At 39.0% G+C, this 20,945-nt stretch overlaps 1 protein-coding gene across 1 annotated transcript in view; it reads left to right on the forward strand.

Annotated features, from left to right (window-relative positions):
• The window catches only part of CMTM8 (CKLF like MARVEL transmembrane domain containing 8), a 40,780-nt gene extending 20,632 nt beyond the window's left edge, over nucleotides 1-20,148 (forward strand). The window contains exons 2-4 of the mRNA XM_069860157.1: nucleotides 11,231-11,404; nucleotides 15,409-15,525; nucleotides 18,263-20,148. Of these exons, the coding sequence (XP_069716258.1) occupies nucleotides 11,231-11,404; nucleotides 15,409-15,525; nucleotides 18,263-18,346 (375 nt within the window). The 3' untranslated portion in view covers nucleotides 18,347-20,148. The remainder of the gene's footprint in view (nucleotides 1-11,230; nucleotides 11,405-15,408; nucleotides 15,526-18,262) is intronic.
• Nucleotides 20,149-20,945: the final 797 nt, after the last annotated feature.

Here is a 20,945-nt window from a genome sequence, read left to right on the forward strand (position 1 = left end):
AGGACTAACTTGTGAATGTTACTTCTTAAAGAAATCGGCTACAACTTTTACTCAGAGCTCCAAAATGCATTACTATTTTAATGTTAAAATAAAAATAACCTTGTCTTGATGATTTATAGCCAAAGTTTTAAAATGAATAAAAGATCAAGGTATGGAATTTGTGTGCTGCTTTTAAAACTGAAGATGTTTGTATCAAATCTTCAAGTTTTTTTTTCCCCAAACCCCCTACCTCTACAGGCTGCACAAAAGCAACTGCTAGGAAACAAATAAGTATTCTGTGCCTTGTGTGTCTCTGTGCGACTATTTTGCTTTGTCATTGTCTGCTTTAATATTCATGCTCGAAATCAGCATTAAGTGACATTTTCCTCAGAAAGTAACTGAAAAGGCAGATTATTTTGTGTTTGGACCTAACATGCTCTTACTTTATGTTTTTCTTTCTCTGCTGCTGAAGAGCAAAATGTAGCAGGAATTCTAGTGAGTAACTCCCAGCTCCATGATACTGTGATGTTTGTGGTAGCACTCCTCCCATCACCATCAGGAAACTAGAGGGGGTAAATTTGAAATTAACAACATTGCTGCACAATAGCAAGGTGTATCCTTTTGGGAAATCCTAAGTGGTGGGAGTAATTCCTGCCACAACCAGACCTTGCTGAGGTGAAAGGAGAAGGGGGCAGCAGCATTCCTTTTATTTGCATCCCTTATGGTTGCCAGATAAGAGGCCAGGCAGTCTCCTTGCATTGAGGTCACATTTTGAGACTACATGCTGTGGATGTCTTTGCCTTCCAACTGTTTCACCAAGTGCCCTTTGGAGGCAAGTGCTTTTTAGGGCAGGCTGTTTGACTTTGGTGGTGTTTTGCGCCACCCTTCTTTATTTTTACATTAAACTATGGACCCGATGGAGCCGCTGATAGCCATAACCCGTGCGTTCCCAGTCAGCTGCAGCAGCTCTGAGGCTGGTTGCAGGTCTGCATCCTGACTGACCTGGGATGGGCTCATGGCACTGCCCTTTTGTCAGATGATAGAACACTATGGGCAAAGATGAGGCTGTGTCCTCTGCTGTGACTATGTAGATAAAATGATAGCTAGCACTGTGTTACCACAGGCATGTAAGTTAATATACATGTAGTGCACAGTAATGTGTATAAACGTCTCTATGTGTGCAGATCTGCAGGCAAAGCATGAGCATTAAGTTAGAATTCACAGGGATCAGTAAACAGTAGTGCACTCCCGAATGCAGCCCTCAAAAAACATAAAGCATTTAATGTGGAAAGTGCCCTGGGAGAAGGACCAATCTTTATGCTTTGTACACATTTTAATGACCTGTTAATCATCAACCACTGCTCTGCCAAGAAGATAGATTTTATGATGATATAATTCAAGCTGGTTTCTTCACCATTGCTTGAGATTATTCCTTGTAATTCTACTTTAGAAACAAATGGTATATTGATGTGGCACATGGTCATCCCATCTTGTTCTATTAATGCTTTTGTATCTCGCAGTACTTAGTTGCCAGGGTCTCCTGCAAGAAAGTAAGGCAAATTGAAACCAGAAGCTAGTAACAGTGGTTGTAATGGATCTGGTCAGTGGTCTGTTTAATCTGGTATTCAGTCTCTGGTAATGACTGATATTGAAAACTTAGGGAGGAGCATAAGAAGGAACACATATGTCAAGATCTTTCTCTGTTGTAGGTTGCATCTTGACTGTCTTATATGTAGGTATCGTATAGAGACAGGGCTGACCTGTTTTCTAGTAGTGTGCATGATGTTTCCTGTGGCAATGAATTCTGTAATTTGGTTATGCATTGTTTTTTTTCTTCTTCTTGATTTCTTTTACTACTGCTTTCTTTTGTTTTTCAACTTTATGCCTGATAATTTAGCTGGATGCTTCTTGTGTTGCAAGTCCTAACCCAGTCCTTGTTCCCTTCTTTATGCCACTTGCCATTCTGCAGACTATTGTTATATTCTCCTTCGTTCGTCAATAGAAAATTTGACTCATGTTTTTTTCCAACCTTTATGTTATTTTCTCTCAGGAGCTACTCTCTGCATAATCCAACTGAATAATTTCAGAAATGGGAGAAAGGAATGAAATTAAGACACTCGGTGTGTGGGTACACCATTGATTTACAAAGCATTGTGATATCGTCTGTTTGGTGGAGTTGTTTATTATTTTATTCTTTTCCTAACAGTTTCTAGTCTTCCATTGTGATGTTTTTGATCACGTGGAACAATATTTATCACTCAAGCAGAGTCTTATTTCTTGTTTACCATCTGAATATCAACTGCCCTACCTCTAGGGCTTTTTTTTTCTGTGAAAACTTCCTGAGAAACTGTAAGAAATAAACTCTTCTATAGTGATTTCACAATTTTGATGGAGATGGGATATCTGTGTGTTCCAGAAAATATCTCTTGATCTTTTAATTAAAGCTACCTCCTTTCAGTCTATGTTACTGGTGTTAGCTCTGGTCTCACACATTCCACGCATATTTCTCAGGTGAAGCAACATTTGAGCATTGTAATACATGGTTGGGATGGACAGCACAGCTTCCTCGCTCTCTCCCACCCTCCAAGTTGTTTTTCTCAGCTGTCAGTTGCAGTGAGCCAGAGCACCATATCGTAGGAGACTCCTCATGGATGAACTGCAGTGTGGTCAGAGGAATCAATAGTGGAGGCTAGAGAAGGACCTTTGTGATTTATTCTTCTTAGTAGGCAGTAGACTCGTTAAGGTAGCATAAAGCTAGGAGTTGCTACTGTGTTTTGCTCAGGTACTATTGTCTTCATGCCTAGGCAGCAGTATTGCAATATCCATTCTGATAAAAAAAAAAAATGTATTTCCTGCTTGCGTGCCAGACATTAACTACCTCTGCTCTTCCTAATGAGACTTCATACCTTCTTGGGCACTCCGGCAAGTTGTCTCTGCCTCTTGGCGTGCATCCATTTGTAAGTGCAAGCAATACCTTTATTTACACATGCCGTGGCCAGTTCAGTACATCCTCGCTGTATGGATGATCTGGATAATGAGTGTTATGGTCGGAACATCAGGACTAGCCCTTCTGTACTGGCTCAGGCATGGGTAGATCTGGTTCCCATTTTTAAGGCAAAGGTGCTCTTGTACTCTTTCCTGGGGTACTGAAGCAGGTGTTAGGAAGACCTCCCTGCTCCACGGAGCTGTGGGAAAGGCACTGGAGGTCTGTCAGCTGTTGAAGGACTTGGTCTGAATTCTCACTCCAGAACAGGTGTATTCTCTGTTGAATGAAGTTGACCCATTTCAAGCCTGGGTCAGGAAGTTTTTCTGTGTGGCTTGTAATAGGATTTAGGCTAAACTCTTGAGCAAGAGTTCAGCCTTCGGTGAAGGAGTGTTTCTGGAGCAAGCAGCACATGCTACTTCTAGTAGTTTTCTTTCTTAGCAAATTGATCATGAAAAACAACTCTGTGGGGTAGTTCTCTGAAGTGATAGTATTGCCAGTAATTCGAGCCCTTGAGTTTGATCTGAGGGATGAGGGGTGCTTGCTGATGCTGCCATGGAGCCAAGAGCATGACAGAAAGTTTGAAGACTGGTGGGAGGATTCAGTGCTGAAACTGGTTGCTTGAAAATAATTTAAAAGGTATTCATACAATTTTTAGAAATTCTGTGAAAGTAGAAGAGACTGAATTTGGCAGTTTTATTACAAATAGAAATGTTTTCAAAGGTAGGAGGGGTGATTCTGTAGCTGCCATTCAGGTTGATACTAAGAGTTGTACTGTGTAAATGATGAAATACACCATTGATGTGGCCATTATGACCACTGGCATGTTTGCTAGAGATGCAAAGCCCTGGAAAGTATCAGCAAAAACGGTAGCCTTTTCTTTTTTCTGATATACCACCTGGAAAACTATGCAGAATTCAAAGGAATTTTTTCCCGTGTTCCTGTAGAGCCTGAGTTCTCTTCCATTGGACTGTCTTACCAGAAGACAGTGTGGGAGAGTCACAGAGCTTTCCTCCGCCAAGGAGCTCTTAGCAAAATAAATGCTTCCAACTGCTAATGGCACCAAATGCTTGAGGGGGGGAAGTGGTATACAGTATTGTTGGTGATGAGGAGGAAGATGGTAGTAGTTGGCTGATGTCAACTCATAATATTTTGGTTTGAAAAAGTGTTTGAAACTGGAAAAGAGACGCAGTCGGCTAAGGCAATGTATTGATTACTGCAGAGTACATTAATGTGGTCCTCGAAATTTCAGAGGCACTTAAGTAAGGATCTTTGTATCTGTTAAAAAAAAGAGGTAGCTGAAAGGTGATTTTGGATTTCTTCGTCTTTGTATCTTTACTAAGTGTTATTAGAAATCTTATTTAAGTTTGATTCCTTCCTGTCTTAAAAGCTAAGTTTTAAAACATGTTTATCACCTTTTCCCTGACTGCACCGCAAATAAGATTTTTCTGGTTTTCTATTTTAGTCTGAATTGATATTTGATTTATTTATCTGGTACTTGGTTTTCCTCCATGGACATTAAAATACAGTTTTCTAAACAATAGGAAAGGGGTTTGTGGGTTTGGTTGTTTTTTATTTTATATTATGCTTTTTTGGTTTTGGTGGGATTTGTTTTTGAAGTAAAACAAATAAGTGATCCTTATTTTGAGCAGTTTGTGGATGAACCTTTGTTTGATGATCTAGCTAAATGATCTTTAAGGTCACTTCCAACCCAAACCATTCTATGATGTTGCTGTTGTACCCAGTATGGAAGCAAACATAGCAAAGTTGCTTTGTGCAGATATTCTAACTCAGCATGACCCTTGTGAAAGATTTCTGTAGAGAGATATATATACACACAAACACAAATATATATATTTGTATTCAAATCATAGAATAGTTTGGATTGGAAGGGACCTTAAAGATCGTCTATGTGTATATATATATATATATAAAAATATTTCGAGCGTTCCCTTTCAATTTGTAGGGGTTTGGCGCTGTTTGCAGATTGTTCCTGTGATGTTTTCAGATGGGCCCCCTGAATCCTGCGCCAGCGGCCCCTTCCAAAGCGTTTTCCTAAACAAAAGTGATGGCTGTGGTCCCCCCAGTGGCAGCAGAAGGAAATTGTGTGTCACTTGGTGTGAGAGAGCTCAAAAACTCCCGTTTAAAGACATTATTTAAGGGCAGCACAAACATTTATTCCCATTAGCCGTAGCTGGAGGAAAAAAAATACATTCAGTATCTGTCAAATATAAGACAATTAAATCTGCATGTTCTTCTGACTGACTGTTCTGGGCATGCCTTACCGGAACATTAGAGGAGGAATGCCCTTCCCACCCCCCTCACCCCTTTTTTTCTCTTTAAATACCTCCTTCCACCTCCAGATACTTTGATTCACAGTATAAGGTCCTGCATTGTGGTGTGTGATTCATGCTGTGACAGGTTTGGAAGAATGTTAATCTTATAAATTGCTTACAGACACCCAAGGGGCAGTTGACTGATCAACGTCAAATAAGGAGAGGAGAACCCCAGTAGTGCTGGTCTGGCTGCCCTTAGGTATCCTTGCTTACTCTCTTCATGCCTGATGAAAAGCATCTCCAACCTTGTCTTCCCAAGGGCCATGAAAGGTGAGACAAGAAAGGAGGGAGCAGGCATGAGAAATGTTTGTACTTTCCCTGCCTGCAGGAGATCTCCTGGCTTGTTTTTTTTTTTTGCCTGCAGAAAGTTGCTAAGGGAAGAAAAGGATGGAGGTTGAGACATTCATTGTCTGCTTGTGCTGCTGATGAGGTAGCTCTTAACTTGTGATTTAGTAGTGAAATAATGATGTGCAATAATTCAGAGTGGTCTCTCTTTCTTCTAGTCATAAATCTCCTTTCTTGGGATGGAGAAGCAAGATCTCTTGCTTTCTGTTTGCTGGATTCTGTCCATGTTTAGGTGGCTTGAATACTGCGGACAGCTACTCCTACAAATGCATAACTCTTCTAGACGCCTTCTCCCACCTTTTCCATCTGAGAACTGGAATGATCCTAGGAAGCATCTCTAGGATAAAGAATAGGAAAAGCTTCAGTCAAACATGTTAAACAGGTTGTTGGGTTGGCTTTTTTTCCATGAAACTAGATGAGGTTTTTCTCCCTGTCAGTTCTGCCGCAATGAAATTTCTTTTTCCTTTGAAAGGGATGCATAAACATTTTTAACTGTGTTGCAGTTAATCAGTCAAGATGAATGCTGCAGAATTTGTAACGCTAGGATCGCTGGAGAGGAGTCTCTATATCATAGGCTTTTAAAATACAGTTTGCAAGTACAAATTTAATTCTGCAGTTTGCTTCAAAAAGCAAAACTGGATGCATGGATTCAAGCTCACATCTGCTTTCATACCTGCTGATTTGTACCAGCAACATGAGAAGAGATGTCTCTCACCCACTAGGCAACAAGCCTTTTTTTTTTTTTTTTTGAAGTGACTAAATAGTCCAATACTTTTGAAGTTCTTGGCACTGCAGAAAAATTATGACACACATTTAAGGGTTTGAATATGCAATTAAGCATCTAATTATAAACCTGCACACTCAATAATATTGGACTTTGCTACAAAGTTATTTCCTTTTTATGGTATTTGCCAACTGCTGATGTATGCATTAGTACATTTGACATATTAATGCATTCTAGTAATGGAGGTACCTGATCAAGCAGCAGCCAAATGATCACAAAATAGATGTCCAAGGTGAAATAGGAGACTGTAACAAACAAGGGAAACTACTTGCCTTTGTCATATATTGAGGAGTGAAAACCTGAAATCCCTTTCTCCCATCTGACCTGAAAAACTGGACTCAGTTGGTAGAGCCTTTGTAGTCTTGGCATCCCCTCTCATTGACTACCACATGCATTATTTTCTTCAGTCATCTTGATGCCTTTCCTCCCTTTGTCAGAGTCATTTCTGATAGGATTATGGTATGTTCCTGTAATTCTAATTAACCGTATTCTGACTTGCTCATAAATTAAAATCAAATGCTTGGCTATTCATAATACACTAACAGAGCTGGTTATAACAAGATTCAGGCCTTTCCCAGTTACTGAGTGGAGCTTTCTCCCTTGACTTTCAGCTGACTGAAGCAGTGAAGGCAGCTGTGTACTGTCTGTTCATGCTGAATTACTGTGGGCAGATATTGCAGTTCCTAGTCTTTACTTTATGATATCACATATCTATCACTCACTTGCCAGATTCTGTACACTAGATGCTCATTGAGATGGCATTTGAATATAGTCCAGTTATTCCCAGTGGGGAAGTTTATTATCAAATCATCAGGAAAAGCATCATTCTTGGCTCCAGCAGATACACAAGTGTCATCCAGTTTGTACTGATCTGTTGAACAGCAAACATGTAATGTAAGGGACAGTCAGAATATTACGAGACAGACTTTTAACACTACAGAAGCATTTAACATGCTGAGAAGACAAGCTAATCATGAAAGACTTGTCTAGATGTCTGTGTTCCTTTGACTCCTTCAGTATTTTTGTAGAAGCTGACGGCCAGTGTGAACTTTAAATCAATTTATTGCATATGTTTACATAGGCAATAAAACCATTTGCCATATCATTTAACTACACACAGAGTGAATTGTTGACCATGAGCTGATCTGACCTTTTCAGGTCTAATCAAGAAACCTGAAATATTATTTCAGCCTGTCAGCTCCAGTAATATGCAGGAAGAGTATCTGGATCTAACTGAAAATGTCAGATGCGCTCTAATATGCAACCCATCAAAGTTACAATGCATGTGAACCAAGCTTAAGAATATAAATCTGTAACATCGATGGTGAATCTCAATTGCTTAGATAAGTTGTTCTGCCATTGATACAGGCTAGCTAAAAACATACATTAAAAGTAATTGTTCAGAATGCATGTGATATGTGCAGCTGCCTAAATATTAAAACGACCTTGAAAGAGAAGTAGGAACACCAGATTAGAATATTACTCAAAAAAAAACAATCAAAGAATCATAGAATGGTTTGGATTGGAAGGGACCTTTAAAGCCCATCCAGTTTCAGCCCCTTGCCATGGGCAGGGACACCTCTGACCAGACCAGGCTGCTCAAAGCCCCATCCAACCTGGCCTTGAACACCTTCAGGGAGGGGGCAGCCACAACTTCCCTGGGCAACCTGTGCCAGTGCCTCACCACCCTCATCACGAAGCGTTTCTTCCTAATATCTAATCTTAATTTTCCCCCTTCCAATTTAAAGCCATTCCCCCTCATCCTGTCACTCCATGCCCTTGTAAATAGTCCCTCCCCAGCTTTCCTGCAGCCCCTTGAGGTACTGAAAAGCTGCTGCAATGTCTCCCAAGAGCCTTCTCTTCTTGGAGTTGTTGGCTGAACAGCCCCAACTCTCTCAGCTTGTCCTTGTGTGGGAGGTGCTCCAGCCTCTAATCATCTTCATGGCCCTCCTCTGGACCTATTCCAACAGTTCCGTGTCCTTCTTGTGTTGGAGATTCCAGAACTGGACACAGTACTCCAGGTCGGGTCTCAGGAGAACAGAGTAAAGGGGGAGAATCCCTTCCCACGACCTGCTGGCCACACGTCTTTTGATGCAGCCGAGGATACAGCTGGCCAGTGAGAATGTCAATGCTCTTATTAATGTCTTGCTAGCTTCGCTGCGTGGTAATGTAAGATTAGTGGTCGTAAGTAAGATCAAATTTTTCCCTTTGAATGTTAGTAATTTGCTGCTTACGAAGTTTTTACTGTTTCCATAAATAATCCATTATAGAAGCAGAGGTGTCTTTATCAATCTTATTTGTGTTGAATTTAGTATTAAGCATTTTTTGTAGTCCTGTGCTTTTAATGAAAAAGCCTACTTCTACTTCTAAAAGATTTCTGAAAACCAACACTATTGTCTGTAGGTTGTGGTGTTTAAAGATATTTAATTTCTTTGTTTTCTTAGTCTCATCTTCGAAGTTTCTGTTCATGGTACTTTACTAGATATTCAGATCTAGGATAGATCTGTCATTAGTAATTATTTATCAAGCATGAGACCAGTTATTAATTGGTGTAACTTTTGGATGATTAATTTAAAATTTGAACTAAAGTGGATGGTCATAATTAAAAGCAACTTTGTATCCTAAAAAAAAAACCCCAGTATTTTGTTAGCTAAACAGTCTATCAAGATTGTTTAATCTTAAGGCAGTTGTTACACTAAAATTGAGTTGGTTTTAATCTAATCGTGGGTAGCTCGTGCAATTTGAGGCATTATTAACTGAATTGCTACTATCAGTAAAATGTTGTTGGAACTAGAATTAAAATGAGCTACGGGAAGCATTGCTGGAGCGATAACTTTGCATTAAAGAGTAGTGTATATTTTAAACTACACAGATACTGCAGTTTGAACTGTTGTTGCGAGGCAATGCTGCCCTCTCCTGGTATGCTGTGGAAAGTAGGGGTTTTTATCCAAATCTGAGGAAGTTCTAGGAATTCTTCTGATTGGAGAGAAATTGCTGAATTGCTGCAAATTGTCGAAAAAGTGCTGTTTAAAAGGTCATTATGTGCCTTCTCTATTACAAGACAATAAAAAGTGGAAAAGACAATTATGTGGCATTTTTGTGTATTAATGGTGCAGGTGTGGATGAATGTAGAAATAATGTTCAGGAATATACCATAAACACTCAAGACCACAGGCTGAGGGACGAATTAAGTTTGGGTGGCAGTTTGAAGGATGAATTGAAGACAAAATAAACAGATACTAGGCAGCCGCTGAAAGCTAGCGGGACCAATTACAATGAAGTTTTGTTTATCGGTATGGTTTTGTCTTCTGTGTAATGTTTAGAGATTTTATCATTAATGTTTAAATGTTTGATTGTGCTGTGCAAAAGTAAGTGGGATCATGCCCAATGTCTTGCATGGGAACAGGATTAGCTATTGTGCCAATGAAACTATAGCCAAACCATCATCTCCTGTCAGGGGCTGCTGATTACAGATACCACTGTAGGCTCAGGAATTCCCTCCACTGCACATTCTTGAGAGGCGAGGAAGGTAGTCCAGGGAAATATTACTATTGCACTGTCTATTCTTAATATATTTCTTCAGACATCCGTTATTAACCATTGCTGGAAACAGAATATTGGAGTAGAAGATTCTTCAGATTGTCCAGTTATGGCTGTTGTCTGTTAAATAAGTGTGTTGCTATTTACTTTAATTTTGTTTTACTTCCACTTCTCACTGCTGTGCAATTTCTCCATAGTCCTGACAGCAGAAAGAGATGAGCCTTGTTTCAAATATAAGACTCTTAGTTCCCACATCTGACTTAGTAAAATATGTGTGGTGGGGTTTGGGGCTTGCTTTGTTTGTTTTTAAGGTATAAAATATCCTTTTCATTTTATAATTAAGATTTTTCTAATTGCTGGACAACTTAGAAAAACACAACTTTTCATCCCATGGCCTATGACTTGACTTCTGTTTTGTTTGCTCCTCATCCCTTTTTAATGCATTGGACATCACCTAACACTAGAGAAAACTGAAGAGAGTATGTTAAAATCTCTGGTTCGTGTATTCCTTCATCTTAGATGTGAACAGATTACTAGATTCAGGATCAGGAGGGAGGTTTCTCCCCAGACTGGTTCGCATGGGAGTTTTGCTTGAGTGTGAGTTCTTGTCTACTACTTAGGGTCAGGTCACTTGGAAGAGGTTTTAAGAACTGTGGAATATAATGACATTCCCAGCCTGACCTGCTTTGGTCTGGCAACGTGTTACAGCAGTGGTGGCTGTTGATATTTCACTGCTACTTTTTATAGTAGGGTCCTGGGAGCTGTTTTGTCTATGGTGCCTGCCAGTCTACAGAGCAAGTGTGGACCGTTTTGAACCAGACCCCAACTACTAATGTTGTCTACCTGTAAATGTGGCAGATGGGACCCGAAGATCCCAGTGGTCCTTCACAGGCTTCTGTTTCTACAGTGACTTCACTGACTGCAAAATAGTAGTATTTGCCTTCATGCATGTTGCAAGTAGGCTATAATAAGCAATCCTTTTGAGAGCTAGTTGTAAAACCACAGCAAGTACGGCTCCATAATAGTTGAAAACCAGCTAAATCAGTGCTGAGGCACCTCATTTTGTCTTTCTCTTTGTGACATCCTGCCACAGCAAAACCAGTTTTATACGTTCTTCTTTTTTTGTTAGATGAATATTCTCTCAATGTAGTACCCCAACTCAACTCAAATGGTTTTGTGAATGGCAGTGGTGTTGTTCTTTGACCTCGAACAAATGTATGAAGACTGTTTAACAGTTCTCTTTCTTCTCCATAACTTTTGTAGGTGTTGGGGTTGCTGGTGTGGACCCTGATTGCTGGAACAGAATACTTCTTATATCCAGCCTTTGGCTGGGTAATGTTTGTAGCCGTGTTCTACTGGGTTCTAACCGTCTTCTTTCTGATTATCTACATGACAATGACCTACACCAGGATCCCCCAGGTGCCATGGACCACAGTGGTAAATACACCCATGCTTTGTTGTTTCAGGTTTGCTGGGTAAATAAAATATTGATGTATTCTATGGGTGTAAATAACCAGCTGTACTTGTGCTTTTTGCAGATTTTTCACTGATTACTATGTGGCTGCGTACCTGCAGTGTTTAACCTTCATACTACCCAGACACTGTTAAAATGCTTTTCCTATGTTGTTTCACCATTTTGTTCAGCAGTTGATATAGTGACTTGATTTTTAATAATGTGCGTGTGACTGATAGTTATGCACAGTTGCCTCTTTTTCTCCCTGTAGTGATTACATCCCATGAAAAATAAGTCTGCTGCTGCCTCTGATCTAGCAGAACTGTCCATATGGCTTAAACAGCAGAAAACCCTAGTTGAATCAACACCACGAATTGGGGGTGGGTCCCTGGCTCGTAAAACATGAGTCTTCCTCCACTAAAGTGAAAGTGGCTCAGAGGTAGCAACAGTCTGACAAGCTCTATATGGACTGTTGTGAAAGCGATGATGAAAATTAATGTGTTATATATGTAAAATACATGCCATGTAGTCCTTTGCTTTTAGCTTAAGACTTAATGCAAATCAGATGAACAGCTAATGTAATTACAGAAAAAAAATCATATGCACTTGAAATTCAGATCCAGTTTTTGTGGTTTGAACAAACTGAGCTAAGCTGTACCTCTTAACAGTATATTTTTACATGATTTTCATAACAAGCTGGCATTCAGATTAATAGGTCATAAAAATCATTGTCTTCTCAGCCAACTGGCTATTTGTGACCCATCCAAGAATTATTGTAAATTTTAGCCTTACATTTGTCTGATACAGCTGATACAGTGAAATACTGTTTTGGTTTGGGTTTTTTTTTTGGGTTTTCTTTTTGCTAGCTAAAGATTTATTGACTAGAATTCTGTTGGTTTTATGATCTAATATACTTGACTTCTTTGTTGCAAACAGCTTGTTATCAGCTATGCTGTGTACATGACTAAAATTGAATATTCTTTTCTTCTAGTCTTCCCATTTGCTGCTGTAATAAATAGCCAGGTACAGCAATTACTAATAAGAACAACCAGGATTATGTTCAGATAGCTTCTCTGTTTTCAAATTTCATGACCGGCAATTACCATTAAGGCTATAACACTGCTGTAGAAATGTTGGATTATTTCAATTACAGCAGTAATGTGTCTGGGTACATTTAAAGGTGTGGGTTGGTTTTTTTTTTCTCTCTGCTGCATTAGATGTAAGTACAGTACATTCAAAGGGAAAACATCTTTGTATCCATTTGGACACAGCTTTAGCCTTTATCCTTATTCCATTGGTTGAACACTGTTATTAGGCAACAGCTACACAGAAATTAGTTGCCCCTGTCTGTCTGGTAGACAAGCTGAGGTATTTGGTTCGCTTTTACTTCACATTGAGTGCATTTCTTGCTCTGAGTCCCACACATTGTAGGTAAAATCACATAAATGTAGGTCCAAAGGTAGTCTCCTTTTATAATAAAGCATAATATGAAGAGACAATAAACGCAAAATAAATAAAAGGTGCTGGCATTCCAGCTCGTTTTGCCCTAAGGTATTTAAAGAGCTGTTGGGAACGGCCTGTGAATTAGACCTGCCACTCCTGGCTGGCCAACATTGGGTCTCTTTTCAGAGAGATGTTGTTAATGTATTCATTCAAAAATGCATGACGCACACCTTTTCAATGAGGGAGGTTACACCCACCTTCCCCCCATTCTCTGAAGTATCCTGAATTTCAGACTCTGCTGGTTATTACTCTGCCTCCTTAGGCAACAGCTCAGACTGTGCCTATTGTATGCAGTATGCAAAATTACATCTGGACTTCTCTGTCATAAATTCACTTTTTGCAGGTTAAGCGTATTACCAAATTGCTTAAGATGCAGTTGCTTTTACTGCAAATTAACCCAAAGGACAAGCTTCAAGACTGACTCTTCTTAATAGTGAAAGTTCTTTGCTAAAACAATCAATGGAAGCATTTAAAATCTGGTAAATCTGGATTTAAGAAGCAGATGGTAATTTAGCATGAACCATTTGGCTTGAGTAATATATTGGCAGTAAAGGCCCAATCAGCTTGCATTGCATTCCATCTTCCCCAACAGTGTTATTTCCCAGAGCAGCACTTCTCAAAAATTATGTGCTTTTTTTCTTTTCTACATGACAAGATATTGCAGGGATTTGTAGCTTTCCAGGGTAATTGAGTCTTTTTGGAATAGGAAATCTAAAAATAACAAGTACTCTAGGCAATCAAATTTGGAGTTTGCAAATGGGTGCTTTACAGAAGTTCACCTGAACCTGCCAATTGTTAGCATTTTATCTCAAAATTGACTGTTTGATGTTTTATTACTGTAATGACCAGACAAAACAAGGGAGATGAGTGGAGATAATACCTTTTATTAGATCAGCTGATAGAGGTGAGATAAACTCCAGTCACTTATAAGTGTATGAATCAATCCTGAAGTGCCAGGCCTTGAACTATCTGAGTGCTGAGACACTGCCCATGATTGGACATGAAAAGGTGGGTAAGTGGCTCTTTTCCAAATGTCCTGAAGCTGCAAGGAGGATGTGTGTGTCCTTCAGCCTGCTCTGATACTGTAAGAAAACTTTTTCCTGGGAAGTAGCATATAGGCAGTGGTGACCTGAAGACTGGCAGATGACAGCACAACATGCTGCTCTCTGGAGGGGCTTGCAGTTAAGAAAGCTTAAGAAAGTTAAGAAAGCTTGTGTTTGGGGTATTGAGGAAGTTTTGAACCCTGTGTGTCATGGGAATGTGCAGCAGTGGACCAAACTATGCTGAGTCTGAAGTAAACTCTGCCAGAACCAAATGTCCTGGAGAGGGATGCGAGGAGCTTCCATACCAACCACTTCAAGCTGTGGATCCGTGCTTTGGTGCACTAGGGAATTGCTGATGTGGATACAGCTGTTGTCGCTGCCTTCTAAACTTCTCTTCCTGGGCTGCAGCTAGCTCTCCTTTTCAATTCTGCTAGAGTCAGTGACTAGTGAATTCAGTAGTGAATAATTGGCGTGTATTCACTAGCATCCACTGGGTCACACCATGAAGATTAATAAGTTGGAGCTGCATCAGTATAGCAACATTTAGAGACAACTGGGGCAACAGAGATAAAGATTATGATATTTGTAACACACACCAGAGTGCAAACATGAGTCCAGAAGCTGAAGGGCGTGTACAACATCAGGACCTGTTCTAAATTGTTTTACTAATTCCTGCAGTTGTAATTAGGCGCAAAGCATATCACGGGCACTAATGAACTAAAAGTATATTTTACAGCCAAATTCAAATGCTTTAAACAAGTAGCAGGATGGAGTTCTGGGGGATTTTAAAAAAAATAAGAGTGAACTTCCTATAGCCATGACCAAGTGGTGAGTAAGTAAAGGACAAGGTATTATAAGTGCTTCTGAAAAAAAACCCATACCTTTTTATCTTTCATCTTCTCAGACTTCCATTCTCGCTTCTGTTCCTTTTCTCTCTCACATGAAAAACCCAAACTGTTCTTGTTTCCCTGTAGTGCTGTGTGAGATCAATGTTATCTGCTTTGCTTTTTACTTAGTAATGAAAATAATGTAGGCACCCTGAGACATTAAGTCTGCTTCTTGGAAGAGAAAACACAACATTTGCCATGGATGATTTTTGGTGACCCTTGTAGTCCATTCAGACTGTTCTCCTCCTTGGTTTTATCTGCTTATTTTGAAAAAAATCACAGCACACTAACTTAAAGACTCATTCTGACTTAGTGTGATAGAGAGAACAGTTTGGCCAAAATTTGCTTTAATGTTTATGGATCTATCAAATAAGCAGTTACATTTTAAACTTACAGATGGAAGCTTGAAAGAAGGTAAAAATAGTCAAGAATCACATTTCTTGTGTACATTGCATATGTATGTTATATTTCAGAAGAGAACTTTATAATGTTGGAAAAGAAAAGAAGTAATAAATGCACATGTGTATTAATGACTTATGTTTGGTTTTTCAACAGGGTCTATGTTTTAATGGAAGTGCCTTCATTTTGTACCTCATTGCTGCCATCGTAGATGCAACTTCAGTTACCAAAGAACTGGACAGTCACAATTACAACAGCTGGGCAGCTTCTTCAGTGAGTTCGTTTTTTGTTTAAATCGGTTGTATGTCAAATCAAGTTACATCAAAAGCAGACTTACTGGAAGAGTGGGTTGAAATACATATGTTCTGAAGTCTGAAAAGCTCATGTAGAATATAGAATATGGAAGCTCATGCACAAAAACCTATAGGTAGCTGTAATTCAGTTCACAGGTTTTGGAGGTGACTAGAAATTTCTCCAGATGACAGGCTCATCAGAAAAGGCTGTAATGTTTTTAAGATCATATTGCTTTTCCCCTACCTTGCCCTCATTAACTAATAGCTCTGTGGCAGAGGTTATAGCCTGCACATCAGAGTAGACAAAACAGATTGGGTGAGCACCAAATCACCTCAGTGTACTTGGACAACTTTAAAAGCAGTTTAAACTACCTTGGGTAACTTTGCACGCATCTGGATTAGGTGCATTCAGCGTTTTTGTGGGCTGAGACATACACACAGTGCCTCTGGGAAGGTCCTGAAGGGGAATTGCAGTCTCTACAGTGATCTTCCTGTTACAGCCTCAACTCCTGATAATCTTTCTTCTGAGTAGGGGAGCAATGCCTGAAAAATCCTATAACTTCCTAGTGTTTTTAAGTGGATGCAAGTCATTAATTAGTCTGACCTTGCTGTCTTACTACTTAAATTTGGAAATCAAAAGCAGTCAGTCATTGTGGGTGAAAAACAACTTTTTTTTTAAAGAGCCTTGTCACTTTCTGACTAGCTGAATGCATTCTCATAGCTAAGTTGAGGGAGTTCTAAAAGAACTTTTTACATGTGGCAACAGTAGTCAAATTCAAATGTATAGGGTTATACCAATATATATTACAGCTGCTTTGCTGGCTGTGTTTCTGCAGTTGTACTCTCTAGACTGCTCACAAATCCTGTTTGAAGCTTATTGTATATGGTCATGAACATAGAGATTTGAACACCCTCTTCTCTGTTTTGATCTTGGGCAACTGGGTAACTATGTCCCTGTCATTTCACTGGTGATCAGGATCTTCTCCTCTTGGCAGTTTGTGACTATTGATCTGTTACTCAGCCACTGCTGTTGAGAGGAACTTGCTTGCTGCTAGATCCCATGCTGATGCAGGTTTTATGCAAAATGCATGAATGCTCAGTTTCTCATGGGATGTTTGGAATCTCTTCTAATACGTCTTAATAGTGTTTGCATAATGCACTGTCAAACTACTGAATGTAGATTCTTGCTTTCTGAACCTATTAAGTGTTTAATGGATGGATGTTTGTGAGAAATTAGCAAAGCATCTATCCCCCCAATGGTTGTTCTCTATTAGAAAGATTTTAGCTGGTGCTTTTTATTTTGTAAGAAACAGATTTATTGGAAAAGGAGAATGCTACAATTGTCTATTGTTACAATATTTTATGTCATCCTGTACAACTTTTGGTGCCACAAATTAAATTTGTTAGACCTGACTTACCAAGAGCCCTCTGTTGGAGGGCTTAGATTTAATGCCAGTATGCAGAACCCTGCTCTCAGAGCTCTCATTGCCCACCCAGGCCGATGAAGGTATATAAACAAGAAACATTGGTAGAATCATAACATGTTTTAAAGCTGGAGGGGACCTCAGGAGGTCATCTGGTCCCACTCTCTCTCTCTGTAAAGCAAGGCTAACATGTTTCAGGCTACCAGGGCCTTATCCACCTGATTTTTAAGTATTTCCAAGGATGGCTATTCCACAGCGCCTCTGGGCCTCTGTTGCTGTGTTTGAGTAGTGTTATGGTGATATATTTTCCTAATATCTAATTGAAATTTCCCTTCTTGTAATTTACGATTGTTCCCTCTTGTCCTATCACTGCTCACCTCCAGGAAAAGTAGTGTTAATCCTATTTGCAGTGTCAGCTTTATTTAGTTCAGTTACCAACACAAAGCATTCTGGTCTTATCATAAGACCATTTTGAACATTGTCTATTTTGAACGCCAAGCAGTGATTAGCAGGAACTTAGCCACTGGCACTGGATTGGACTTCACCAGTACAACTGAAATAGTTCACAGCTGTTCTTGGGTTTCTGTGTGCATATGCTGCAAGGTCTGTAAAAACAACTCTGCTGTAGTTTTAATCTTTAAACAGAAAGTAAATGTAGCCTGCTACAGAAGGCTTATCCTGTAATCGCTTTCTGACAAAGTAATGATATCTCAGCATGGTTGCTGTCACTGTTACTTGCCCTGAGGAATGCTTTTATTCATCAGTAGAGAACTTCTGGAATCGATAACCTAATCAATAACTGCTCTTTGAGAACGTGTCTGCATTTGAATCCAAGTTTTCTCTGTAAACAAGCTATTCTGATGCACAGCCTGCGAACTGAGGTACAGATGGGCTGTAGGCAATTCCTGGAACACAGCAGCAGCACAGGAGTGTTGGTTTGAGCTCATGCTGTCCCTGCCCCTCAGTCCTGCAATTGATGTTACAACCAGCAAGACTAGGATTGGTGGGAGTCCAGTCTGTAAAATCTGTACTGAGGCGCTATAATGTGGAGATGCAAGTGGAAATATGCCATATTTTGTCTGCTTCTGGGCCCCTGTTTCTGTGCATAATATAAGCTTACTTAAACAGCATTGCCGGTGATGGTCACACAAATACAAGGAGGTGAAACAGTGCCGTTCTAGTCAGCCTGATATTTTGCATTTTTCCAAATCCTGTAACTATTTTTTGATAGAAATTACAGTGCTCTCAAATATATATTGTTTTGTAATGTATTTTTCCTCCCTCTCTCTACAGTTCTTTGCCTTCGTGGTTACCTCCTGCTATGCTGGAAATACGTATTTTAGCTTTATATCGTGGCGATCAAGAACCTTGCAGTAAATATTTTGTTAAAATGAATTCTGTAGTATAAAATACCTTCAGGTTTATATTTCTTTGACAAAAGCTTGGAAGATGGACGGGGTCTTTTTGAGCATTTCTGTTAGCATTGACACAAAATTAAGCTGAGATTAAAATGATTATTTATAATACAGTATCATCTTCAGAGATGTCTAACACTGACTTTGTACTGTATAATAAAATTTCTTACTGCTTCTTTTAGAATTAACATGGTATTTTTCTAGACATTGTATAGATATTATTACTGAAACTAATAAATCTTTCTCAATGTGCCAATATTGTAAATGTAACTTTTTAAATGTCAATGCTATACTTTTGATAGTGAATGCTGCAAATCAAAACTATGATTGATATTGTCTCATTATTATGTATAGAAAGTGACTTTGTGAAGGAAAAAAAGACCCCAAACTTTAAAAATAAATATATAAATGACCCAACTGTGCATGTTTTGTAAATTGGGAGTAGAAGGTTGCTTTTTTTAATTTGTTTTGCGGAGTAGAATGTATACTACTAAGAATGCTGATGATCTTGTCTGTTTGCATATTCTAACAACTTCTCACAATCCTGAGATTGCTTTTGGAACATGTTACTGTAGGTCTGAAGCTCGCAGAAGGAACATTGTACCTGAAACACTTTATCTCAACAGGTTTCTCAAATCCAGCAGGCTCTGAGGTGTAAGTCTAGACAGCATTCCCTTAGTGCTCAGTGTTTAAGCCACTCAGAATATCACTTAAAAGTAATAGATTTTGTTTCTCAGGGGACTGTATTTTTCTCTTTTCCCATCAGATTAGGCCATTAATCTGTCCTAATTAAAATCTGGGCTTTTAAAACTTATTAAATTATGTAAAGATTAAATCCATACAAGAATTGTCAAGAGGCCAGTGATAGAAACAAAGAATTTCCTCCCTCCTATACTGTGTGCTGGCATCATCTGTGAGCTGATAGTTTCGCAAATGAACGTTTTAATTTGACGATTATATTTAAATAGCTTTGAGTCAAGCAGAACTATGACAGAAGTATGACTTTCAAAAAAGGTAGCTTTGAAAATAACTTTCAAATACAGAACCTATGCAGTTTTTTCCAGGAAATATATGATGACTGTAAGGTCATTATTTTGTGATACTATTTGAAATTTTCTTCATTTAAAACTACTGGCAAATCTTTTATTCCTGGATTAAGAAGATTTGGACTCTTCTAGTCTTCAAAAACTTAGCTGGACGATTGTATGGAGTAGTAGTGAAATCTTACTGGTTCAGAAAACTTCCTTATTTATCCCTGTAACTAAATGGTGTGTGCTTACTAATGCGCATGCCCTGCAGCAAACATTTATCAGCAGCCAGCTAATTCTGTTTTCTGTCACATTGTCTTGTTCTTGATTATCTGTCAAAGTCACAAGATTTCAGTGTAAGGGAAGCCAAGATATTATTTAAAAACCTATATTTATCTGCAAGTTGCATCTGGCCTGCACAACAAAGGTCAGGCTGTCTGCTGCTTGCTAAAATTATCCAGTTGTGAGAAGGAAGAAGGGTACCTTCTATGCATTTTATCTACGCGGATAAAATGTGTCACTAAAATCCCGTGTGCTCTTTTCCATTGCTGGAAAAAAATAATCAAAGGCATAAAAATGATCCAAATGTCAACTGATTGAATGTGACTAAAAATAAAGCCAGAATTAAAATCTCATAAATAAAAATGCTTTAGTAGTAGAAATTCAAAATAATGTGTCTATGTTTGCACAAATGTTTCATAATTTTGAGGTAACTGCGATGGTCTGGTCTAAGGTTATAATCTAGCAACGTTTTGTGGAGAGAGGTTGTAAGAGGGAGTTTCATCCAGTTTACAAAAAAAGTATCAAGGAAGTTAAAAGGTGTGTTACAAAATAGCTGCTACATGTTAGCAAAACTTGTTAGCAAAACCACCCTGTTAGCAGCTAGGGCATGATTCTGGCAAAATACCTACAACCTCTCTGGGTTTTCAGCCCTGATCCTCAAGGGAAGAGGTATGGAATGTCCAGAGGCAATCTGTGAGTAGAATACCTAATCCTGAATTTAAAAAAACATGTGCTGTGCAGAAATTTGCTTTGTGCTTGGCCTTGCTTTTTTCACAAACCATAACTTGCTTGCCTTGCTCTTTCCCTTTAGAATGATAATTATCTTACCTCCCATACTTGCTCTTATCCGTCACATTTCTCATCTGTTCCCCGTGTACTGACTGTCTGAATATTTAGTTAATATTAGAGGAACCAGTACAAGCTGAGAATTACTTCTGAAGTTTGCTCCTCCTATTTCAGGCCAGAAGAAGGGCATAAGCACCCAAAAGGTTATCTGTTTCTTCCAGCACATTAGTCTTAAATACTGACTTAAGACTAAAAACACTGACTTACACCTTTGTACATTCTAATGTTGATAAAGAAGATAAGGTAGCTGTGTTTTATCATTCAATGATTTAAAGCAAGATTTGTGACTGCAGGCATTGCTTAGTGCTCAGAAGATTGAAAGAACAACTGCTATGCAATGAAATTGGTGAAATTCATCATACAGATATTTAGAAGAATACACAAAATGCTAATCAACTTGCAGAA

Source organism: Phaenicophaeus curvirostris, chromosome 6 (genome assembly GCF_032191515.1).
Source record: "Phaenicophaeus curvirostris isolate KB17595 chromosome 6, BPBGC_Pcur_1.0, whole genome shotgun sequence".
NCBI lineage: Eukaryota > Metazoa > Chordata > Aves > Cuculiformes > Cuculidae > Phaenicophaeus > Phaenicophaeus curvirostris.